General features: G+C 37.9%; 1 protein-coding gene across 1 annotated transcript in view; it reads left to right on the top strand.

Annotated features, from left to right (window-relative positions):
* arb2a (ARB2 cotranscriptional regulator A) overlaps positions 1-27,424 on the top strand; it is a 161,548-nt gene that overhangs the window by 101,667 nt on the left and 32,457 nt on the right. The window contains exons 9-10 of the mRNA XM_032577461.1: positions 6,856-6,972; positions 15,379-15,463. Of these exons, the coding sequence (XP_032433352.1) occupies positions 6,856-6,972; positions 15,379-15,463 (202 nt within the window). The remainder of the gene's footprint in view (positions 1-6,855; positions 6,973-15,378; positions 15,464-27,424) is intronic.

The following is a 27,424-nucleotide window of genomic DNA, read 5'->3' as shown; positions in this document are numbered from 1 at the left end:
TAAGACTAAGAGGGACGACTCATAAACCTTGTTCCTGTAAAAATCCCATCAAATTTTCTAAGACAAAAAAAATAGCTCAATTTAAAAAAAATAATTAAATGATTATTTTTCACATTAATTTACAAAAAAAATATTATGTAAATCAATACCTGTTAGAGTTTCAGATGGCATTTGTGATTTTTTTCTTGCTTCTTAGCCTTCGCCACAGTCTCTGCAGAGCCCACACATGCTTTCAGTGAGCACAAGTCTGTGTTTGTGCCCCTTTCCCCTGTTCTTGTGTTGGGATTTCAGGGGGTGTACATGTTGGTGTGCCATGTGTTTTCAAACCTTCCGGTGTGCACCCACATCCATGTTTGTTTGTTTTCTTCTGTACTCGCCTTGGCTTCTCAGACGTGCTCCTCTTACTCTCTGGCAGCAACAGGACAGTTAATCAATCAAATATTTAAGCAGCGCTTCAGTGCTCAGTGGGTAGTCCTAGATTATCTGTGGCTGTTGGCAGTGCGTGGCGCAGCCACATTATAAGCCTTGTCCCTGACTGCCATCATCATGGGGTGCTTCTTGCACACACACTCTCCTCCTTCTCATTGGCTTCTGCTCAGTCTTCACTCTTTCTCACTAAGAATATTTTTTACTCATTTTTTTCTGTCATTCCCTCGTTTTCTTGTGTAGTTTTTTTTCCCTAATTTTTGCACCTCTCTATTTGCACTTGGTCTGTGTATAATTATGGCTTTTCACAGTGACTATTTGACAGTAAGCAAGGCCCCTTAAAGAGCTCTCATCTCCCTGTCTTTGCCTGTGTTTCTCTTTTCTCTCGCACAGCATTCTTTCCAGGAATGAGTGTGCCTGTCTCCCTGCAGGGAACTCCATTGTGGGTTGCTATTCATTTTTTTGTCCAATTATCTAGTGGCTTTTGGTGCCTTTGACATGTAATTATCAAAGGCCTAAATAATTGTCTTTATTATTTTTTTTTTACCGGTGTTTAGATGTAGCTTCACTGGAGCAGTCATGAGCAAGGGAGTATCACAGTGAGAGGAAAGAAATTAAGTATTTATCTCAACCAGGGATTAGTTTAGCATGCTGTTAAATGATGTCTTGTTGCTTTTTTAAACTACTTTCCTTCATAAATAAACATTGTTCAAACAATGACTTGCAAAAAGATTAATGCTCTCTGATTTTTTTTCTTTTGTACTATTTTTACAAGTTACAACCACAAACTTCAAATTATAGACTGCACATAACTTGTAGCGGCATCATGCTGTGGAGATGCTTTTGTGCAGGAGAAAAAGGAAACCTCCTTGTAATGTGACATTGTTAGTAAATTTCTTTGCAAATAAAAATTTAAAAAGTGTGGCATACACTTTTATTCAGCCCAGTCAATACCAGATTATACAGGCCTGTGTTTAGCGCCATCCATAATTCCTCCAACTCTGTCCAGCTTTTCCTTTTTTCTGTTGCAGAAAAACATTGCCATGCAATAATGCTGCCACCACATTTTGGTGGGGATGGTATGTATAACATTAAGTGCAGTATCAGTGTTATCATTGACCTCTTTACTATTTTTCTGATTAATGTTCACCTTTACAGTTTAGGTGGACAGCTATGTCTTGGTAGGTTTGCCTCTTGTTAGAAGGAGGTATTCCTTGTGCACACTCCATCTTGGAGGTGCTCCATGTGATGTTCAGGATAAACTTCCCCGAACTCTTATTCAATACTCGTCTTTGGTTCCCTGTTGCAAATCTCTTGAGGCCTTCATGGAGAGCTGTCATTATAATGAATTAAAATTACACACAAATCAAATCTGTTTTCTAATTTGTAAAATCCAGTATGACAAAATTGGTCATACTGGATTTTATTTAGGAGTGTCACCGTTAAATGGACTATAAGTGTGTGCTGGACTTTATATAAGTTGCATACTATTTTGGAGACCATGCTTTATCTTCCTTGCACTTTTCAAGTATATGCTGCTTTATGTTGTTCAAGTAAATTTAAAAAAACAAAAAACATTTAACTGAGATTTTAAAATCACAAAACAAAATATGAAAATAAGCAACAGGATAGCAGATTGTGAGAGAGGAGGAAGACATGCGGCAAAGATCAGCAGACCGGGACTCAAACATGTGATGGCTGCGTCGAGGTCTGAGGCCTCCATACATGGGTCACCTGAATGCACCACTGCCGCAGCCGAAAAACGTTTTTATGAGTATATAATTTGTCTAAGTTCCCAAATGTTCCCTTTCTTTCCTTCAGACACAATCTATTGCATGTCATTCTCTACATCTAGACTTTATTGGTAGAAGACACTTTGTAAATTAAAGTGTACTTCTATATGGGACTTGTGAGAAGTCAGGTTTACTGTAAGGCTTCTAGGTAAAGTTTACTTCTGAATGTATCTGTATTGCTTAATGATGGCCTCTGATGTTTTCACAGAACTTGGAAAAAAACTGGATTTAGCCTTTTGTATCACAGGGGTCAGAATTTGTCATGTGGGTGGGTGTTTTTGGCAACCAGTTCTTCTGCTGAGTAATCACAGAAAGAGTTTATTAGCAGGGTCAAGGATTTCATAGTTCATGTAGAGTTTAGATTCATTTGAGGTTTGGGTGAATTCAACGCTGCCTTATTATTTTTGAGTTTGTCATCATGCTGCATCGAAATATAAAATGGATGTGTAGTTGTAATCTAAAGAAATTCAAGTCATTACAAGAGAGTTTGTTTAAAATAGCATGGTTAAGAAGATAGCTTAATTCCATTTGCCTTTTTATGAACACAAAAGTTGATTAAAAGATGACCCTGATGTTTTAACCCTTTTTAGGTTTGCCTTTAAAATGAGCTAAAACTGAAAAATAACATTTCTGATGGACATTAATAAAAGTATCTGTGTCTGTTGCCCAGTCTTGTTCTTGTTCTCCTATCTTGCTGTTTCCTTTTGTTCTGCTGTGCATATCACTTTAAACCATTTATTAGCGTCTGCCCAACACCCACACACCCACCTGAGTTTTATTCAGTATATCAAGCTGTTGTAGCATAAAAGGAACTGCCAAATGTCTCAACATCTGTGTGTTGGTTTTAGGTTCAACAAGTATTTCCACATGTTTCTCCTCCCTTTTCCCTGCCCGGTTTAGCACTGGTCACAACAGCTGGCTCCTTCTCTTATTAAAGCTGCTGTCTACAGTTACATAAGGAATTAGCAGATTTAACCTTCTGAATAACAGTACATGTCTAACTCCAATATTACAGGATAATTCAAGGACTCATGGGGTAGGACAGATAAGAGTCATATCCACATGGAATCATGTGGCTTCATGGTTCTAAATATTTACAAGTTATGGTACAAGTTGGATTATACATTCAGCATACAGCTAACCACAGTTGTCGTTCAGGCTTGTAAAACATGGGACCCAGTGGGTGTCCAGATTACAGTAGTTCAGGGCCACGCAGCTGACAGCATTCCTGAACCTGTTACTCCTCAGCTGTTATTAAAGCCAACTGTGTTTTAATGTAGGTATTGTACCAAACTGTTTCATTGCATTTCTTGTAACATTTATTTAACCAAGAAACGTTCACTGAGACTAAAAGTTTCCTGTGCACATGGGTTCTGGCAAAGTATGCACTGCAAACCACTGTAGACAAAAATTTAAACATAAAAACACACAATAACAAGAATTACAAGTTTTAAATGCATCAACAGCAAGATTTAACTCCAATCTCTTTAGAAATTCTTCAAAAAGTGGTAATAGATATCAGCTCCTGGATACGTATGACATTCAGCAACTGATTTTAGGCAAATGGAGCTGTATGTTGAAAAGATCAAGTTTTTATCCTGTTTTTCGTTGTCTTTGACTTTGGTACTGATCAGACATTTGTGGCCAAATTTCAACCTACAGATTTTGTCACTTGGGGGAAAAAAAAAAAAAAGATCCAAAGAATTCAAGGACAGAATGGAAACGAGACCACTGGCCTCAATCAGTCTGGAAAGAGTTACAAAGCCCTTTTTAAGTTTTTAGGACTCCAGCTAAGCACATGGAACCCATCATTCACAAATGGAGAAAACAGCAAACAGCAGAAAAAGACTGGATTAATGGGTATCCTACCAGCCGGATTAATGGGTATCCTACCAGCCAGTCATTGTTCATACATTCTTTACTTTAGAAGTGTATGTTTCTGCAAACCTCCTGATTCCATCTGACTGTGGTTCACTTGTAGGCCCTCAAAGGGTCAGTGTTGTTTTTGCATAGGCTCACAAATCAAATCTGTTTTTTTATGTTATTTGTCATTTCTCTCATGTCAAGAAAAAGATTTCAGTACCCATAAGTACACCAGTAGTAGTGTTATGTAAATCCTCCGTTATAAAAAAAATGCACTAACTGTTGCCCGTAATGGCTGTGTTGCTACCATTGCCTAACAAGTTCTCAATGTTAGAATCTAGTCAGAGATAGATATATTAGATATATATCTTTCAAGGCTGGTTGGCTTTGTTAAATACACGACACAGGTTTACTTTAGAACCTGCTTCCAACCACAGGAAATCTAATAAAACATTCAATTCAGTTTATTTGTGTAGCACCACTTGACAAATGTCATCTCAAGGCACTTTACAAAAAATGATTTCCATTCAGTCATGCATATATTTGAATTGATCCTACTTAATAAACAGTGCAGTATCCTCAATTATGCAAAGTAGACCCAGCAGATTGCAGCCTCTTTCAGTATACATCTGAAGTATGCTGAAAATTCTTGGGTTAATAGTAATAGGTTAATAGTATGAACTAGCCATTTTGAGACGAGAGAAAATTGTAAATGTGTTTTTAACTGGCAATAACTTCACTTTATCCTGCTCTCTGACCTCAGTTATGTAGCTGTTCAGTCAACAGTGAGCCATCATGAAGCAAAACCTTGGCTGACAAAAACCTTGGCAAAGTTTTTAAAGGATTGAAATGACTCCTCTCATAGGACAAGTCTTGCCAGAGAAAATGCCTACAACCACACATTGGTCGGGAGAATAAGATTTAAGCTCTTTGTGTTACTAGGTACATGTTTATGTGGCAAGGTTTTCATTTTGATTACAGCTATTCATTGTCATATTCATCCTTTTTTGCACCTACCTGACGACCTTGCTAGGTTCTTTTCAATGAAATTCACTGATTTAAGCCTATTCAGTCAGATGGTCTGCATTGATGAGTTAATTTATGTCTAAAATCAAAACTCTTATTTTAATTTGTTCACGTCTGTTGAGGTATTTAAAACAGTCATGGTAAAACTTGTGCAATTCAGACATTTAACAGCAGGGGGTCAACTGCATCTTGCATATGATTTCGCAATATTAAATTGTGATTATCTCACGGTAAAGTCTAACTTGTCAATTGCTATCCAGTTGACGTAAGCATGTGACTTTGTCTGGCAAATAATGCCTTGCTTATTATTTTGAGACCCAGATGTGATGGGGAATTCTTTAACCTTAGCACACTTTTTGATACCATTGATTTACAATATATAATTAAGTTATTCTTTAGTTTCTTTAGTTGGTGCCTGATCTGCTGCCAGAATTGAAAGGTTTTTTTGGCATTAGAACCAGCATAAATGCCACAATATGTGAACCTAGACTGGAAGAACTCAGTTATATCCCTAATTACTTTTTATAGAATAACATCAAAACTCATGGCTTCACAAAAAACAGAATAAGAATACTAGATATAACAGAGTTATGTCAGGTATTTCAAATACTTGTTCAGTCTTAACCTTAAGGTCAAAACATATTGACAAGAATGTGACATAACGCTATTTTGGGCAGGATCCTATTTTGAAACATTTCAGCTTTTTAAAAATAAACCACTGAAGTCCAGTGATCTCTGTGCTCTTTGTGGCTTACAAGTGTTAATGGTAAGGAATAAATGTTTGTCTAATGACACACCGCGCTGCCAAAATCTTGACGAGTGGTTGCCATCTGGTTCTCGGTGTTCTTTCCTACATACCCATTTATCCAAGCAGTGAATGCCAACATAAGTCCATTTGACATGATTTTTTCCCCTTTATTTTAAATGACACTGACAATAACCCTTTATTATGCTTGGTTGTTGACCAGTATTTCTGTAGACTCTGATCCCATTCTCAAAGCGCTACTGCCATCTCAATTCCACCAGTGTCAGTCTCAGTGTTTCTAAGAATATACAGTAAGTGATTGTTAACTTATTGTTGCAAATCATGTTCCCCTTTCTTCCAATTTTATCTTAAAACCAGGTAAAGTGAAAAAGCTTGTTCCGTAGACCAGGCTACAGTACTCCTTGGGGTCGGAGAAGTGGTGTGGGAAGACTATTGTAGTGTGGTAACAAGTCCTTTGTGTGACATTTTCCTTAGTGTTGACATTCAGAAGGGAATAGGAAGACGGGCTTGTGAACGGCACTTTCTTTGTGACATCTGAAGGTAAAGGGTATTAAGACTGGGGACCAGGTTATTTTAATGTGCACAGGGAAGGACATTTGCACAGAACGTGACAAGGACACGCTATAGTGGAACTGTGTTCTTTCATATTTCCCTCTATAACATTATGCTATACACGAGGTTGAATCTGTATTCTCTGGCTTAAAAGCCATCGTGGTTTAAGAAGTGAGCTGACAGTGCATGGTCTACTGGGAGTCCACAGTGAAAAGGCGTATTCAGATATTTGTATTCAGATCCTTATTTTTCTGAAGATTATTTTTTTGTAGCTTTTTCAGTTTCCATAGAGTATATTGGTTTTTAAAAAAGTATAATCTGACACATCTCTGTCATTGATGTGTTAAACAGCAGTGTCCTGTATACCATTATGGGTGATGAGTAAGCTTAAATCCAGGCTAACAAGGTGAATTTACTTTTATTTTGCAGATGAATCAAAGGGAAATGCAAGTGAAGAACAGAGTGTGTGCTGTGGCTCTCACTGACTCTGCACATAACATTTGGCATCAGGAGACCTCCAAAGGGACACAGGACTGGATGCAGCAGGTAATACAAAGAAATGCATTCTCAAATATACAGCCACTTGGAAAATCTAATAAGAAAATTAAGACTATGAAAAGTGCATGAGACAATTCATGATATCTTTTCCCTAAGCTTTAAATGACAAGTCACATAAAACACTCCTTCACTAAAGTAAAACCTTTGAAGTCCTGGACAATTATTACCGGAGTGTTATCTCTTCCCCCTTTTGTTTTTTTTTTTTTAAATATAACCAGTTTCCACTTCTGCTTTAAGAGCATCTCAATGAGTAACTGATAACAAGTCTGTGTGTACAGCTTTACATGAATTTGTTTTAGATGTGGCCATGTGATAAGCGAACAGGATGGAACGCACGCGCATGCATGCATTTTTTGTGGCTTCATATGAGAATTTGCCCTTTCTGGTATGACCTCTGTGCCATATGCATCACCTGGGCTCACTCAATATGCACATACAGATGAGGAATAGCCAAGACCAAAGCTGCTGGAGATGCAAATGTCATGTGTTCTCTCTGTCACACACACACACACACATAACCCCATACCTGCTTTTGTATTACATTCTCTTTTTATATCCATGGCCTTTTGTTTCCACTATTTCATCTCCAGCTTTGTCCACCTGTGTTTGACGGAGCTATGGTTGCTTGATTTTAGATCTTGATGGGGTCCAAAACCTAACAGGACATATTATAAGTGAAGGAACATTTTTGTTAACAAATTTTGTTCCTCTAGAGTACAAAGCTATTTTAGGAGCTTGGGATTGTCATCTTAGCAGTACTATCAGTTATTTTATTAAAAGGCCAATGGTATATATTCAGGTATTAATAGTAGAAAGCAGATATTTCTATATTCTATACAAAAAGAAATCTTTTTTTTTTCTTCCTGTCTGATATTAAATTAGTCTAAATGCTGAAATCAGATCTTTCTTGCCACTTTTTAAATATTCCAGCGGTATCCGTCAAATAATTTTTCGAGTAGAACTTTCTTTACACCCAAACTTTAAGTTCCTGGCTGACATCTTAAGAAGTTTCCTGAATATTCCCACATAATGTTCTTTCCTCATAATACCATCCATTGTGTGAATTGCACCAAAACACTCCCAGTACATGTTGATACCACCTTTGTGCTTCGTAGTGATCAGGCTTGCCAGCTTACCCATTTTTCTTAGAAATGTTATGATGGTCATTATGTATGTATTATCACTAAATATTCTCATGGTTAATGCTTCGATATAATTGTCATCTTAGTGGTACTATCAGTTATTTTATTAAAAGGCCAATGGTCTTTTAATAAAATCATCTCATGGTTAATGCTTGGATATAATTGTTTGAATAGCTGATAACAGGCACATTCAGTTATCTGGATGGTGCCTTTTTTTCCTTTTTTTCACTTTTGTTTGTTATTAAATTATAACTAAGGTAAGTGAGGCCTTCAGTGCTTTTGATGTTGTTCTGAGTTCGTTTGTGAACTCCTGGATTAGTTATTGTGGCTTACAGTCGGCCACATTTTATATGGTTTACCTCAGCTTCGTATTTTCTCATTTTGTGGATAATCTCTCTCTCTCTTTGTGGTTTGCTGGAGTCCTGAAACCTAAGAAATAGCAGTACTTTTCAGACTGATAGAGACCATATATTTGTTTTCTCTTCACTACTTGAATTTATCTAGATCGGGGAATGATGTGTTGCTTTTTGAGATCTTTAAGCGTGTGTGAGTGACTTTGATTCTACTGCAGTAATCAGGCATAAGAACAGAAAGTGAAACTGAAGCAAAAATTATTGGTGACAGTTATTTAATAATTAAACATGGGAAACATTAGGCATGATTTGAAAACCTATTTTTCAAATTATTTATTAGGTAGGTAATTTTTCTTTAATAATATCTGTTTGATCTGAAACATTTAAGGGTGACCAAACAACACAACTGAAAATACAAATATGTGGGTCTACTTCTTCACTGCCCTACAGGTGGCTTCAAGTTAGCTTTTGAAATTATTTGGTTCGTTGTTGTCTTATTTTTTTCTTTGTGTGTGTTTTCTTGTGATTGGATGTAAAATTTTAATATAAATGACATTTCTACTTTAGAGGGCACAGTAGAAATGCCCTCCTTTCTAGGACTTAGAAATCCTAAATCTAATATGAGGCAGTGGTTGTATCAAAAGCTCCTTGGTCTTTGATCGTGGACTGATGGGTTCCGTGGATACTCTGAATGCTGATGTTTGTGATTATTTACCATTACACTCTGTGAACTTCTTGTGCAAATCCTAGACAAATAAACCAAAAAGAACAGCGGTATCAGCAGCTTGTACATAGCTGGATCCAACATGTAAGCAGTACTTTGTAAGACACATGGACAGAATCACACACAGGGAGGACAGCTTTCATGCCGCGACATATCCAAGAGAAGCGTTAGCATTGAATCGGAGTAGCACTCTAGGTGGTGTATAGATATGGGTGCCCATGTGAGTAGGTGCATGTGAGGTCGGGGCACACCAACTAGGTTCTTCTCTGTTCTCGTCAGACAGAGATAATTCCCTCCCTTGGGGGTTCAAGAGGTCGTTGGATGGCGGGATTGAGCGATCAGAAGAGGAGAAGAGAGAAGATGGGATTTAGAGATCAGTGCCTGCTGAGCCAGGTTACAAAGACCATATGGGTCAGACAAGGGGCACCTGACGTCACAGCAACAGCATAAAATACAGAGTGAAGCTGAAACAAAAGAAGAAATGGCAGCGAGAGAAACATTTCTCCATTGACTGACAGAAAAAGACAAAAAAAATAGTGAGAAGTGTTCAATTATTTAAATCCCATTGACTGCCACTGAGAAATTGTAGAGCGGTGGAAAAGGAAAAACAAAAAGACAGGTACAATCTGAATGGAGTGAATACAGATGGAGGAGAGGGAATAAACTGATGTATGTGGAGATAGATGAATAGCGGAGAGAGAAGAATTGAGTGTGAGAGAGAAATCCGAATGATGGTGTACAGCTGGCAGCCTGTCACAGTCTCCAAGGTGTCTCCTGTCACTGTGCTGGCCTGCTGTCACACTCTAGTGGCCTGCCCAGAGCACATAGACACACACACTCATATATACAGTATATATAATATATATATATGAGTGTGGTTGGTATATACACTTCTGCACAAACAAGAGAATAAAGCATCCTAATCCACAGAGATTATATACTTTCTGGAGGAGATGGGAGAGGCAGGCGCAGAGAAAGTGAGCAAGAACTTCTCCTGAGTAGTTGCTTGAAAGCTGTCGTGTGTGCTACAGTTTAGGAGACTTTTGGGCACTGAGCCACTGTTTTTCTTCCTGTTTGCTCTCAGAATGAAAGCGTTAACACGCCATTTTTGGAACTGAGTAGAATAGATTGTGTGTAATTGAAAAGAAATTAATAGGATTCAACAAACTGTATGTATGTCTGTTATTGTTTGTGTTCACATGTTGGTTTTAAGACATCATTATCGATAACATTTTATTCATTTATTTTATCTGCTATCAAGTGATTAGTTTGATCTTGAGTTTAACATCATGGCTATGTTCCAATGAGGAAAGGCTTTAAGTGAGAGATGTTTCTCAGATGATATAGGCAGTCTCACCAACAGCAGTGGTTGGTGGCAACCCTGTTTGCATGTGTTTTTGTTGGTAATGTAAAAGAAACAGCATGCCTTCCAGTATAAAATGTATCCTGAAGCAGGAAGTGGATCTCACACACAGATACAATCTGTGTGTAAACTTTTTGCCAGAACTCGAAGTTGTTCCTGTTCCTGTTAGTTGAACAGGAACGGATTTATCTCAATCTAAATGTTTAAGCCAAAATATTGGTGTTATGAGACTTCAAATAGTCTGGAATAAGCTGAAGTGCCATGCAGAGTTTGTTTTGTAAACAGATGCATGGTTAGTGGAGAAAATGGACCCTCTGCTTCCACATTTTAAAAAGGAGGGGAAGAAAGCTGTTTTTACAAAAAAAAAACAATTTGTCTTATAACTACAATAAGTTTTAGTCTTATTATAGAATAAGTCACATTTAAGTGGGAGCCAACCAATGAATGGACCAGAAACTAAGGCGTTGCTATTAGGTCTAACATTTTTGGTGCAAAATTAAACATATATTTTAGTAATACCATTGATACAATAAAAAAACAATTAGGAAATAAAGAGTATTTTGAATATGTCCTATTTATTTTTAGAAGAATATGTGGCTTGTTTGCATGGCTTGGAATGAAATTCTTGCAAAATAATAAAATTGAGTTACACAGTAATTACAAAAAATTACCAAAAAATTACCATCCATAAGATCAAACTGCTTCTATGTAAGACAGAAAAGCAACAGTTTTTCAAACTCACTTAATAAGGCTGCAGTGATATTATGCATACTAATTTATTTTGAATTTAATTTAAAAATGCAGGTATTGAAAAAAGCAACAATGAGCTGAATGTTTTAGTAGATTTAAAGTTCTCATTGCTTTGAATATTATAGGTTTTCAAAAATGAATACTACTGTTTTAATTTAGAAGCCTTTTTTTTTCTTTTTTTCCCCAAAAGTGGTGTCATTGCAGAAAAGAAAGAATGAGTGTGCTTGCTATCCTTCGGACACCTAAACATCAGTGTGCAGAAACAGGTGGCGAAAGAGACAGCAGAGAACTCACTATCTTTCTCATGCTTGTGATTGTAATGATTGCTTAACCTTAGGAAACGTATGATGGGACTATTTAGCAGTTTTGAACTGTAAACTTTTCAAAACCTTGGTAAACTTTAATAACCCATGCTTAAATGTGTACAATAAATTCATTTCTCAGGGAGTTTGGGAGCAGGTGGGGGGGAGTTTCATCTAACTTTGCAATTCTGTCCACATTTAAAATGCTGTGGAAATCATGGAACTATATAAAACGTAGAGAGAAACATACGCAGAGCTACATAGTTGTGGGAAAAGCCTTATCTATCTATCTATCTATCTATCTATCTATCTATCTATCTATCTATCTATCTATCTATCTATCTATCTATCTATCTATCTATCTATTATCTATCTATCTATCTATCTATCTATCTATCTATCTATCTATCTATCTATCTATCTATCTATCTATCTATCTATCTATCTATCTATCTATCTTATCTATCTATCTATCTATCTATCTATCTATCTATCTATCTATCTATCTATCTATCTATCTATCTATCTATCTATCTATCTATCTATCTATCTATCTATCTATCTATCTATCTACCTATTTGTTTCTGTTTTGTTGATTAGTTGACCGCAAGGAATGATCAGTAGACGAGCAGCTTGAAGTGGTGATGCCATGCATCAGAGACAGCCGATGTGATGTGCCATGCGATTGTCATGTCACCCTTCTCTAATCCCAGCCAGCAGGCCTTGCCTTTATATGAAGGCTGTTATGCCTGTGGTCTCCCACAGCTCTGGGGCTTTGTGCTCCGTGCGTCTGTGTGTGTTTGTGCATGTATGTGTGTGTCTATTTATGCAAGAGTTTGTATGCACATGTGTGTTGTTGCCTTGACAAATCTATTCAGAGCCAAACCTCCATGTCTCCATTGGTGGTGATAGCGGAGTTGTAAGGGATGGAGGAGGGCCCTTTGAAAGACTCCCCTCCTTCTCTCCCTCTCCAGTCGCCTTCAGCTCACTGCGCCACAGCCCAGCTGACATCTTCCTCCAGACAAACTGAATGAATTAAAGAAGATACAATGAGACACTTGATGTAGCAGTCAAGGAGCCCCACTGCTTCTGTGCTGCTCCACACAGCTCTGCCCTCAAACTCAGACTCAGAGGAGAGCACATCTAGGGCAAAGCAAAAGATCTAAAAATACACAATATGCCACTGTTTACCAAGATGACTTTTCATCTTCTTCCAGTACTAAAGCCCCCAGCTGCCTCCCGTGTTTCCCCTTTCATCTCTTCACTGATCTTTCTTCAACCTTTGTGGCTTTACTTTTTCTATATCCTCTCCAAATACAGTTGTGTTTGATTTATGTGACCAAAGGAATGAATGAAACGCGATGGACTCGATTCAAGAGGGCCTTTTTTGATACCTCCTTTCCTTTTTTTTAATTAAAAAAGTTCTCAAATCATTTTAATTCAATAAAAATTAAGATAAATAAATAAAGATTTTATATTTCTACATGAAAAGGTTACATATTTCATCATAGGTCTACAGTAGCTACTTTGGTGTAGAACAGATTCTTCAAGCTGTTGATGGCAAAAGACTGAAGTTTTACCTGGTACAGAAGTTATAGACATAATTCAAGTCACTTTCTCTCTGTAATATTTTTATTTTAAAACATAGCAAACACATGTAGACAAGCACACAGCATAACTGATACCTTTATACTTTCTCAGTTCATCATTGAAAACATGTCAAAAATGTAAAATAAGTAAAAATCAGAAATAAACTTTTACTTTGTAGTGGTCAGTTTCTTCCTTTTCAGTAACACTGTTCATTCTGGCTCTGAATGTTTGTTCTTATACTTTCAAACCGAATGTGTGATATTATCTCCAAACTCTTTGATGTGGTACAGGACTCAAAGATGAATCAACATGAAGAAACTATCCCTTTTATAACACAGAAAACATATACCATAACTTAAGCATAACTACACTTCACAAACTCTGAAATAGTGAAATTTGCTCTTGCTCTACATTAACCATGTTACTGTAAGAACGCCATTTGGATTGTTCTGCCTGTGCAACACATTTACAGGTTTGTTTGAGAAATTGACTTTTCCTGGTGCAATAAAATTGTGACAATCCCTCTAAGATCTTGCATGTGCGGTTTTGGCACTAGCAGCAGCTAGTACAGGCAGTTTTGCCTGTACTTGCAGTGATGAGATTCTGGGGTTCACTTTCTGCACGTGCACTTCTGTTTGGTCTTATTTTAATTGGACATTTTTGTTTAAATGGACACCATTGACTTTAACTTCTTTCTTGAGTCTGATACTTTTCACAAGCATTTCACTTGTTTTGAAGTCCTGAGAGTTTTGTAAACCTTGGACTGATGGAACTACTCTTCAAAGCAAAACTTGTATTATGGGATCCACTATCTCTCCCTAAACATTTTCTAATCTACAGCAAGCTTTTGAAATAATGTGGTTTTGGTTTTGTTTTCATTTGATTTGTATGAATCAACTATTCACATACCACAGTGTCTGTTAGAGGTAATAGCACGAGTAGTATTGCAAATTTGTCCGACTTCTCAATCACCTTGGAAGTCTGTGGGTTAGAAGGAGAATTCAGAAGCACGTGTGCCTTTTTTTCTGTGTATTTGAGTTTGAAGGGATCACAACGCATCTTTGTGGGAGACCCTCCCCCGAAATGAAGTCACTGACCCACACACAGAAACCTTTACGCACACACAAGCATGCTCTACACAGTAATGGCTGTCAGGGGGCCAGGGTGAAAGTAAACAAGGGCAGATAAGCAGTGAATCAGAAGGACGCCAGCTGCACATTCTAATCTCTTTACATTTTTTCTTTCTTCTGTTGAACTTTTATCTTATCTAGGGGAGCGTCTTCTCTAAGCATTCCTTCTCAGCCTCCCTGTCTCGTTTCCCCTATTCCCTTGTTTTTGTTCTAACCCTATGAACCAGAGCATACCAGTCCACACTGCAGAGCCAAAAGAGACAAACACAGTTTGATGTGTTGTCATCCACTGACCCAGTCAATGAAAACTCAAAACTAGAGCAAAAGGTAAAGTTCTCTGTTCTCATGGATTGATACATTTTACTGAAAGAGCATCAGATTCAAACTTTGTATGTGTGAAACACCCCAGTGTGAGGCGGCACATATAAACTAGGAGCGATACACAAGATGGATGAAGACAGCAACAGCAGATAAAGAGGTCTTCCTCCCTTTCTGACAGTGGAGTTGTCAACCACAAGGGGTTTGAGAAGAGTTGGGGTGTTTGCAGGGGGTTATGGGTCAGCAAGCGGGGCAGACACCCTCTCCCTCCAGGGCGCCCAGTGATCAGCCATAGTAGAAGGCCTCAGTTCTCCACTGCAAACAAACGTCAAGCTGTCTTAGCAGCATGTCACAGGGCTTTTAATTGCTTGTTCTTGTCTTTGTCTCCTCTTCCCCCACCGTTCATACTCAATTCTTTTGCACGCTTATTTATTTATTTTTTTTACCCACCTGTTCCTTTTTCTCTTCTACTGTGCCTTCTGTTGTTTCTCTTACATGGTCAACATTACAGAGCTTTTCTTCACCATTTTAGTTTTAACATTGTCTCTTTTACTATTCCTGATTTAAGTAGATATTGATTGCAGTTTACGTCTATTTGTATGTTGAATCTTTAGGAAACTGTAGTTGTCCTCTGTTCTTTTGTCATAATAATAATATACTCAAGAGTAAACGTTATGATATATGTTTTGACGTATTTGTTTCCTTGGTTTTGTTTCCTACAGTGCTGTTGTAACTGGGTATCGAGTCCCGAGCCACTGGACACACAGCTTGAGCCCATGTTGCCAGACTGCCCTAGAGTTTCTGCAGGTAATAATCTGGTATTCTGTATCTACACACTCTTCAACAATCACGTCTTTCAAAGCCTGAACTCTGCAGTATTGTTGGCGTTATTGGATCAAGTAAAGAACTTAATACTTTAAAGTTTGAATATTGTCAAACGGTGAAGTTTTTCCATTAATTGTTGATATGGATATAATTAATTTTAAATAATGAAAAATAATGTAAAGCCTAGAAATAGAGTAAGCGTAAGCACTGCTTGTGTGTTTGCTATTAATCCTCAACACAGCTGTCTGGGTTTTATTTTGATGAATACAAGAAAGGTTATTGAACTTAAATCTTCAAGTGGTATGAATAGACTTGAGTTTAACTGTGTCTATTGAAATAGTAATATTTTTTTTATTTGCACGTGTGTTTTGTGTTAAGTAAATCAATCTGCATACCGCCAACTTAGCACTGATTGAGAGCAATCATTGCCAATCAGACTCAAGAATTCTAAGCTTTCATGCTATTTTAAAACATGAATACACAAAGATTTTCTTACATAAACATACAGTGCAAGTTCAGTTCTATTTCCGACTTCTTTGTCTTGTCTTTTTCATCATCCACTCTGCCTCCTATATTCATTAATCCTCTCCTGCAGTGTTTGGCCTCCTGTCCCTGTGCCCTCACTGCAGTTCACTGGCCTTGATGATGTCATGTCCATCATGAGAATGTGTCCTTAATGTAGGATTAGGGAGGAAAGCTGTAATCCTCAACATGACTGTTGATAAGAGATGATGATTGTGATGTTGTTTGAAGAGTGACGCACATTTAGATATGCACGCACTGAGAAACAAAGAGAAGACTCAGACTTTAAACAGAAAACAGTATATATGTTATGTATTTCAAGGCACTTTTAAAATAATGTATTGAGTCACCACTTGTTAAATATGTACCTACCCACAGATACCTGGGGAACTTGGAATATCTTGCCTCACATTTTGTCACATAATAACCATAAAATTCTATGGATTTGTGTGGATTTCAGATAATGGACCAACACAAACAATTCCATGTTTGGAAAGTGGACAGAAAGCTGTTCATAGTGAAAAAAAAATAGAAATCTGAAAGTGTCTAGTTAATTTCCATCCAGCCACTTTTGGTCTGTATGTGGTTGTCCACTTAAACCGACAAGCCTATAATAAAATAGTTTAGATCAGACCATAATGACATGTTCAAATGACCCAGTCACTGTCCAGAACAGCATCCCCTTGAGAATCTGTGGGATTAGACTTGAAAAGTGCTGTTCACAAACATTCTCCATCCAATCTGGCTGGGCTTGAGCTTTTCTCAAAAGTAGAATGGGTAACAATTTCTGTCTTTGAATGTAAAATGTGACCCATATGAAAAGACTGCAACTGTAGAAGAGTGAGACACATTTTTCAGAACTTAATATGTAAAAACTTCTTAAAACTCAGTCCTCTTTGTATCATGTAAACCCTCAATAAAATGCATTGAAATGCATTGAAATGTATGGGTGTAACCAAGCAAAATGTGAAAAGGTCTAAAGGGTATGAATACTTTTGCAGGGGACTGTGCATTCCTCTCTCACCTCTCATTTCCATTGCCGCTTTGGAGGTTCATACTTTGTGATTTTATTCCCTTCAAAGCTGCTCACTGACATCATAGTGAATGTATAGGTCATCTTACACATGCCCCATATGTCTGCGAGTACATCTCTTAACATTGCTATCTCATCTCTTTAACTGAAAATGGCTTGTTCCACATGAAGCAGTGTGGGTGGTTGGCCTGAACATCTACCAGTGAATCAGCTCCTTGAAATGTCACCTAGCTTTCAGAACAAAATCACTGCTTTATTTCATGTCCAAATGTCATTTTCTTTTACTCTCCTGACTTCGGCCTCTTCTCAGCGACTGCTGTCAGTCAAATGACAGCTGCGGTACAGCCAAAGTACCGAGGTCACCAATTTTAAAACTTTTGCCGTGCCTAACATTGTCCAAACACAGAGCTGTTTGACACATTATCGTTTTGATATGTGTGCACTATTGACTTGTGCTATGTTGACTCCTGCTACTTTAACTGGGCTGAAAAGATCTGGGTCTCTAGCCTGCTAAGAGAGCTGCCAACTCAGCTTGTCTCTGGTCTTTTGGTGGCAGCTTCTGATGTCAAAGGTTGCCTCAGTCATCTTTGTGTCCTTGGCAGCCTGGCAGGTTCACAGGCAGCGACCATTGTGGTGAGAGTTACAGCAGAGCAACAGAGGTGACAAGGTTGAGAGAGGGTTGAGGGAAGGCTGTCAGGGCATCGTGGAGCAGAATTTCAGTCAAGCCAAATGCCACCATGGCTGCTGTTGTCTCGGTTGCCATGGTGTTTGCCTGTGTGTATGTGTAAGTGTTGGTAATTGGGGCTAAAGATAAAGCCTCTCAGTAACAGAAAATAAACCAGTGAATCCTTGCTGTCATGCCCAACATGCGTGCACACATATCCAGGGGCTCACATCACAATGTGAACTACTGCTCTTGTGTGTAGCCAGGCAGAGCTGGGCCTGAGGCAAGTCTGGGGCTGGTGTGGAGAATGGCATATGTTCAGACAGACCCACGCTAAAATGTCTGTGGGCTAGCAAAGTATTCAACTTCTATTGGTCATGCAGCATCATGGAAAAATGGGATAAAGGATCAGCCCTCCTTTTGCTTTATTTGCAGTGTGGGCATTATTTTTTTCTATTCTTATTCTTCTCTTCCTCAGACTTTTTGGGTCTATCTGCCTCTCATATTTCGCAGTCAGAAATCTGGCTTCTTGTGACTGGCTTGTATTTCTTTCAAGGAACTTAGAAAATCTGACTTTCAAGTATGAAGTTCAACTGCTTATTTAACCTGCACAATATTTAAACATAATGCAGTGTTTTTTCTATACCATTTCCAAGACATATTAATTTCTGTTTAAGTCTTGACTATGTCTTATGTGGTTTTATTTTATTTTCCTCTTTATTACATCAAGTAAAATAATTTTATCTTGTCAAGGTCAGTGCTTTAGCATTTGGCACTGACCTGTCACACTAGCGGTATTTTATCAGTAAGCGGCATGTTGAGCTCAGGTTAAATATGACACGGTGGAATTAGGCCATTGTTTTAACTGTTTTTCTTGAATGTGTCAGGAATATTAGGAGTGTGTGTACAACTGGAATAATGTTGGTTTACATCATCCCAGTGTGTGTTTAAATAGATAATGACAAAGAAGTTATACTGTATATTTTTTTTATTTTGGTTTCGGTTCAATTTATTTGCATCATACAAATCCCCAGCTAATGTCATCTCAGTATACTTCATGCAAAAAGGTAAGCAAATCAAGGTAAGCTGGATTGACCAGCTAAATCTAGTTCAGTTCCAGAACAATCAGCTTAAAGTGCATTATTGTCCAAATAAAACAAATTATATTAAATACAGTTAAAAATGTTAGTAAAATGTGTTTGGTTTGAAGAAAGTAGTAAAGCAATATTTTTATATTACTAACGCTTTGGAATTTATTGATTTTTTTAGATAAATAATTACAGAATAAAGAAGGCATTGTGCTGTGTACAGCAGTGAGAATGTTTTGGTTTATGATCTTTTTTGGTGGGCTGCTTGATCACAGAGTCTGCTGTTTCAAAGGTGGGAAAGCCCCTTTGCTAATAACACACACATACAGAAGCGCACACGCACACACACGCCAACACACCTACAAATCACTTCCTCTTAGGTGATTATTCATTGTCCAAGCTGATTATTAATTACAAAGGGAGAGCTCTCTGAATGTAAACACTGATTAATGACTAACAAAAGTAAGTTAATGTCTTACCTGTACTTTAATTACTGTCCCTGCTCTCCTACAAGCAATATCGCTTAAAACTGCAATTAACCATAATGGACTGCAGAAAGGGACTCCCTTCTGTTTTCACCTGTCACAACATATATAAGTTGATATGTCCCTTTGTTATTTTACATTGGTTCGCATTTCTGAATATTTTCTATAATGATAGTTAGGATTTTATTTAGACTTACTGATCTTGTTCAGAAAAATTAAAAGTGGTAGCTACAAAACTTATCCAATCTTTAGGAATTACAATCTCTTTTTTTCTGTGATGTACTGGGAGCTGATTTTACTCTTTTCTTTTCCTACAGCCAGTGTATCTGCAAATGTACTTAGCAATCTGCCACATCACAGCAGAGACAAAAGGGAGTGGCTTCTATTAAAGAAAAAATGTGTTGACACATGCTCTGCCATGCCATGGGCTCTATCCTGCTCTAGGTTCATTTAGACTGTGACACTCACCTCCCTGATCCACGCATTGCTGACCATGAAACACTCTAGCTGTCTGCACCTCATCACTACACACACACACACACACACGCACGTCCCCCCACACATCTGATGGGTGTTTGTGTGCCTTAACGCTTTAAAAGGAAATCTAGGCTCACTCGGATGAATCTCATGTCCTCCCACCACTGTTTTTTCAGCTTGATGTGGTGGAAGTTGGCTGTCTCGGTAGAAGATCACTTGCAAATATGTGCATGTGTTGTCTGTGTTTTTGTATGTATTTCAATGTTTTCTCAGCTCAGCCAACTCATGTTCAGCTAATGTTGCAGGAAATACGTAGATAAACTCCGGCAAACTATTCTTTAACCTCCGACCTGGATTCACTGAGGCCGTCTCATGCTTTTGTCTGGGTCACATTAGTTGCAGACCAAATCATAATAATGTGGAGAGCGCTCATGTCAAGGCATTCCAGACTTGGTGAAGCTAATAGAAATAGTTGTCTGTAATTTTGTGGGGTAATAAGGGTTTAGTTTATAATTACTTTTGATTAAAAAATGTATATGATCACAATATTAATATTTAGGTCTAAAGCGAAAATAACACAAATTAAAATCCCATTTCCGTGTTACAACCAAAAAGGGAGCTTCTGAAAGAGCACAGTACTTTCTTAAAAAAGAGTAACAAAAAAAACATTGGCTTTGCCCTTCCACTGCCTGCCTCTTAAATGTGACTGTTAATCATTAATTTTGCATCAATAAGCAGCTCCAAACAGTTAATCATTTTGCATTTTATCAGATTTTGCTATATTATTTTTTATGGTGGTTGAGCTATCTTAATTATAACTAGAGATGTGTCTGGGAAACAGTGTGTTTTTTATTTCACCCCTGCACCATGTAAACCTTTTTTACAGAACATTGTGTTTCCAAATGTGAGTCAAACTCAAACCAGCATTGCAGGCAAAAAAATTGCATAAAAAAGCATAAAGCATTCCAAAACTTTTGATCAATAAATGAAAGTTCGACAACAGTTCAGTGAAACACTCAGTACAATTTTCCACAGTGTATTGGGCTTTTTTAATCTAATTACCATTTTAGTGCCAGATATGCCCTTGAGGTCTATTTTGTATTCACTCTTTATTAAGTTCTCCAATTTTGCCACCTTTTTACATTTTGTCATATAACTACAAACATGTAGCTATTTATTGAAATTTCTGACCAACACAAAGTATCATGCAGTTGTGAAGCAGAAAGAAAAGGTTCAGTTGTTGTTTTTATTTTCTTCCAAATCAAAATCAGAAAACCTTGGCAAGCCTGTTATAAAATCCGGTTCCAAAAATTTAATTCATGTGTCATTTAGTTTGTCCGACTTTAATATTAGCTTAAAAATAGTTTTTTGCAGGGCTCAGAGGTTTGTTAAAGAAACAGCATTATGAAGACCAAGGAACACAGCAGACATCTCAGGGTGGTGGTGAAGTTTAAAGAAGGGTTAGAATATAAACAGTTATGTTACAGCAAAAACCTACCAAGACGTGTCTGTCTCCATAGCAGACAGGGCTAGCAAAAAGAGCATTTATCAGAGTTGCCAGGAGGCTCTCAGTAATTCTGGAGGAGTTGCTTTATTAGAAGCAATGCCAAGAAGAAAAGTCATTGTTGAAACAAGACTACAAGAACTCCCTTTTGCTGTTTACCACAAGCCAAATAGAGGACATAGCAAACATGTTTAAGAAGGTGCTCTGGTCAGATGAGACCACATTTTAACTTTTTAACCACTGTGGAAAAAACTAAATATACCAGAAGGCTAAAACTTCACATTTCTCTGAACCCCCCCCATAGCATCTGTGCTTGTAGCATCATGTGGTGGATATAATGTTCTTCTGCAGCAGAGGCATGGAAGCTCATCAGAGTGGATAGAAAGAACAATACACTTAAATGTAAGTCAAAAATCTAAGAAAAAACATTTGGAGGCTGTAAAAGTTGCAACGGTGGCAGTCTACCGTCCAAAGGACAATAACCCATAACATATAAGCAGAGCTACTTTGCTGATTAAAATCAGAACATATTTATTTGAGTGACCCAGTCAAAGTCCATCACTAAAGTCAAGTGAAAGTTCGAGAAAGAACTTTCATTTGGCAGTGGTGCAGGGGTAACACACGCAATCCATGTACAGAGGTCTCAGTCCTCGACGCGGCTATCATGGTTGAAGTGTTGACCTTTGCCGCATGTATTCCCCCTCTCTCACAACCTGCTTTACTGTCGATTCACTACCTAATAAAGAAAAGCAGAAAAAATCCTTTAAAACAAAATAATAATTTGAGTGAACACTATAACTGAACTTGAAGTGAACGAGACTTATTTCAAGAAGACTGGAACCCTGGTCAACCATTCTCCAAAAGACTTAGTTGTACCCAAATTGATATATTTTCCATGCACTGTAGCTTTTCTATCATTCTGTATATTCAGCCTGTTTCTATTAAAGTGTGACTTTAAGATAACCTACCAATCAGTGGTCAGCTATACTGTAAACTTTGAAAGAGTTTCACATATAGTTTCAATTTACTGCTTGGCATGAAAATGTTTAAAACCTTCTTGCATGGTCAAGTCTATATCCTCCATCAGTAATCTGGGTCAGATGGGGGCGCTCCTATGCAAGGTACAGCAGAGCTGGCCACCTGCTGCTTTGCAATCCTCAAGCCTCTTAACTTCTGCATGTAGTGTCCATCTTTAGTCGCTCGGAGGGCATCCCCAGATTAGCGCTCCATGGACATGGATCGCATTTGCCCATATGGCCTCTTCTCATTGAGTCGATACATGCTCTAATCTGCCCTCTGAGCTTGACATGCAACGACTACTGAGAAAAGTAACATGCACATCATGTATGTACAACCTCACAGAAGTAGTAATCAAGGGCGTCGATGGCAACCTGAAAGCTTACTAGCATGTTTTTAATCCCATTTGTTGTGGAATTGTGGATAGTTTTAGGGTGTTGACATAGTGCCAAAGTAATAGCCCTGAATAATATGCATCCTTTTGTGGGTGTGAACTGTTTTTAAATGCACTCCCTGGTGTGCAATTAATCCAATAATCCCAGAGAAACACCGTGAGTGCTAGAACATAAACTACTATTATGAGTTTAGCTGCTGTCTTTATCCCATATCTTCCCTATGTCTTTATCCGCTCATTAAGAAATCACATCTTGTCTTTCACAATTGTCACTGGCATGCAAGAGTCTCTTTGCTAGTAATCTTTACTGCCACAAAGACTGTTGGCAAGATAATAATCTTAATAAAAATTAGGTGATGGTGGTTGGTTTTGTCTGCCATTTCTTCTTCTTTAAAACAAACACTTGTCAACTGAATTGCAGGATAGCACAATATGACTGGAATGTATAGGCCTATTCAAAGAACTTGGGCTGAAAATGTGAAGCAGAGAGTAGTATTTTAAGGGATAGTAAAGGTTTTTGTTGAAATGTTGTATTAAGAGGTTTTGGGCTCTAAAAGATTTACCTGCAATTGTAAGTAATATTATCATCTTTATTTTAATAAAAAAGAATAGCTCAGCTTAGAGATAGTAAGAACTGGACCAAAACAAAAGCAGATTACAAAATAACTAGTGTCTTAGAAATCTCAAAAATATCATTAGAATTTAAAATCACTATGATGACAGGAGATGCTGCTGCTCCCTTTGCCTCCCCCTCCCACTTTTCTGTATCTAGAAGTCAGGTGAAGAACCAGCTGGAGAGACTGAACCAGAACAAGACTTCAGGTCAGGGCTCTGCCCCACAGTCCTGAAGGCCTGTGCAGAACAGCTCTGTGGGATTCTGAAGCACCTCTTCAACCTTAGCTTGACCCTAGAGAATGTTACGTTGTTGTGGAAGATGTCTTGCCTGCTTCTGGTACCAAAGAAAACTCACCCATCAGTCATTAATGACTATAGCGCTGTTTTCCCTGACAACCCACATCAGGAAGGTGCTGAAGAGATTACTCTCCAGGAGAGACTTACTCGGTAAAGAAGGCTGGTTCTGTTTTCGGGTCGACTGTGAAACCACTGGAGACGATGATGCAAAGAAGTATTCTTCATAAAATCAAGAAAATTATGGACAACCCTGCCATCCTCTTCATGAGCCTAGGAAAACAGAGTATCTTCAGGGAGAGGCTTCTTCAAATTTGCTGTAATACAGACTGCTGTAAGAGATTGTTCCTGCCAACAGCCATCACTATCTACAATAATAACTCTTTGAAGAATTTCAATTTATGAGCTACCGTAACATTTAATTACCCTTTGGGATTAATAAAGTATTTTCGAATTTGAATATTGAATGCTCAGATAAGGCTAAACATTTAGTCAAATGTATACAGTCTACAGGTAAATATCATTGATCACATTATTACATATTTTTTTATCCCCTGTATTATTGTATTATACCCTAACTCTACCCTTTGATAGAGATTATAAAAAATAAGAAAAGTCTACTTTGAACATTACTAATACAAAAGCAAAGCATTGTTTTTTGTGCTTAGAAATATAACCTATTTATGCTTGAATATTGCTTAGAAATGTAGAATCACCCACAAAACTCATGTAACTAGGTGAGAAATATGAAAGCAGAAGAAGAAAATATTTTATTTTGAAAATGAAAAGCAATACAAAGGTGTAATAATGACTTGTTTGTGGCCTAGGAAGCAGAAAGTGCTTAGACGGTTTCTTTGCTTATTGTGCCAGGAACTAATGAGATAGGCTGTGCTGATCCCTCACTGATGCAATGACTCCTAATCCTCAACACTGTTTTCCTGCTCCGGTTGTTTATCTACCAATATCCTGTGACCGTCCATGGCATTTGTGTAGCCCCAAGTGACCCCCAACCTCTGTGTCAGCAAAGTTTTCAGCTTTGAAATCGATCTGGTATCTGAGCCAATGTAATGTAATAAAAAGTTCAGCTTTTTCTTTCTTTTTGCTCAGTGTATAACTAAGCTGTTTGTTATCGCTATGAAGCATGTGGACTATGTCTCTCTCTCTCTCTGTCTCTCTATTGAAATTTCAGTGAACTGTATTTTGGAAATAATTTAGAAAATTAATTGCCTTTATAAAAGCTTCTTACCTCATATCTTTTTATCAATCAATCAAATCAAATTTTATTTGTATAGCACATTTCAGCAGCAAGGCATTTCAAAGTGCTATGCATCATATCATATTTACTGACTTTCTACACCCTATTGGTACTGAAACATTTCACTCAGTAACATTGTCTGCACTGGAGACTTATTGTTATTGCAACTTAGTAGATCAAGGATCACAAAAACACCAGATTTGTTTTCAGAACACTGAGACACCAGTCAGGGTTGATGCAGTGACTAGTCAATTACTTTGTAGATCTTTAGGGATTTCTTATGTCATGTTATGTTTAAAGTTGTGGTCTTGTTGTGGAACTACTAGTGCATACATTTCAACCAGACAGAAAATCCTGTACACTTGTAAGTGTATCTTCCTACTACAAGGAATGCTGTGTGTACCACCATGTTATCAGAATGACTTAGAGACACACTAGTTATCACTTGTGTGAGCCTCTAAGGGCTAAGCTATAGAGTGGATGGAAAAACGCCACTCCTGTCTTCTCTTTGTCTCTCCTCCAGCGTGTCCACCTTCTGCAGGATACATCTCTTATCTAATCAACAAAGAAAGGCAACTGGCCCAAAAATACACAAAGAATGCATTTATATCTGCAGATCCACACACACAATCAGAGATAGCACTGAACATCTAGACACATTTAGTGATACAACCCCAACGATACACACACCACTCATACCAATCCTTATATTGATCTGGGTCAAATCTGGATGTCAAGATATGATTAGCTGCCATCATAAAATGCAGGAGCACCCCAGGGGGCAGACATCAAGTCAAACATGCAAATCAGGAGGTCACCACCAGGTTGTGCAAGTAGACCTTGATGTAGAGAGAAATTGAATTAGGAGAAACCTCTGTGCCTATAATTATGTCCAAATAACTGAATCAATGTGGTCCTCCTTTCAAATATCTTTGCCACTAAAGTCAGCAAGAAGAGCTGTGGGATCAAAGTTTAATGCACAGATTCTGAATCCATCCCTTGGCACTATTTTAATCTCCTTTTTTTTTTCTTGTTAAATGCTTCGTCATTTCAGGGTGCATCCCAGCTGGATCCTTAGATGTCACCAGTGGGACACCACGTTACCCCAGAGACCCAAATATTACAATCTCAAACAAAGAAAATACATTTACCTGGCTGGCACATTGTGCCTGAAACACTGCAAGAGCATTAAAGGAGATTTGCACCAGCCAGTGTGGCACATTCTTGGAAAGTTGGCTGGATGTGAATTGCATTTGGCATCAGGAGGCTATCAGGTAATAATTAGTATAGCTAACATCCCAGATGAACGAGTCAACTCTAGGTCAGCGTAAAAATCTTCAAGGGTTTTAGTAGGTAAAGGTTGGAGGCCAAGTCATGCTCCTTTCACTCCCTGAGTATAAGCTCATGCCTTGCCTGCTCAGATTTGCTGAAATCTGACTTGACCTTTAGCCTTGAGGTGTTGCAGCCGGTCACATGTCAGCCTGGCTCCTGTGGACCTTGTTGAATGTGTTCCTATTGGATTGTCTGAGGAGTTCCTACTCAACAGCCGAACAGCTCAAGTGATTTAGCTTTACACACGACAAGGCTTTTGACATAGATGTTACCGTACAGCTTAAACCCATGCTTGGCATTCCAGCCCTTCCCTGGCCCCAGGATCACCCATTCTCTGTCGCACTGGCAGGTCCTTGAAGCTGCCAGAAGAGAAATTAATAAAATGTATGAACAAATGCAAGAATTCTTTTTTTTTCACCGTATAAATTTGAATGTAGTCTGGTGTAAAATTTATTTGATTAAATAGTTGTGGAGATGTGTGGATTTGTACATGATTTCTTTAAAATGGTCTCTAATCTTTCAATTCAATCATAATATATTTTAATGCATTCTGTATTATGCAGAAAAAATATGGCATAGCTGTTTGAAGTAAGTGTCACACTGACTTATAATGTCTTCAGTGCCTTGCAAAAGACTTCAAATGCTTTGAAATGTTTAATATTTTGTCACATTGCAACCACAATGCCATGCTCAACACAGTCCAGAGTCTTTCTATGTGTTCTTGTTGAAATTATCTAACATAGCTACCTGATCAATGGCATTTCTGACTATCTTCAAGAAAATCTTGAAGAAACAGCTCATTAAAGAGCATTTCCTGCCCTAGCAGGTACCCTGTACATACTGCACTGTGTACATTTCCCTCCGCACTGTCACTCTGTCACCTCCAAAAGAACTAGACTAGTGGTCTAGACCTTAGAAGGTCTTCCTTCTAAGTAGCTTTTTGTTAGCGCTATGATCTTAATGGCATTTTTATATCAACATTTCTAAGTCACTTTTGATGAAAGCATCTGCCTAATGCACAAACATTAAACATAAATGTAGCAGAACATGGTCAAGTGGTGGCACATACAGTATATTATAATTACATATCCAACATGTGGTCTTTATTTACTCTGATTTATGATTACCAAATGACACAAAGCAGTCCAGGTTGGTCAAATAGTGATAGCTAAAACTCATCATATAGCATGCTGGTCATGTCACACCGTTTGAACCTTTACACAGTAAAGGCTAGAGGCATTTCAATTCCCCCTTTAGATTCAG

This window comes from Xiphophorus hellerii, chromosome 12 (assembly GCF_003331165.1).
Source record: "Xiphophorus hellerii strain 12219 chromosome 12, Xiphophorus_hellerii-4.1, whole genome shotgun sequence".
NCBI classification, from domain to species: domain Eukaryota; kingdom Metazoa; phylum Chordata; class Actinopteri; order Cyprinodontiformes; family Poeciliidae; genus Xiphophorus; species Xiphophorus hellerii.
The sequence above is the reverse complement of the archived record's forward strand: the minus strand, read 5'-3'. Positions and strand labels throughout refer to the sequence as shown.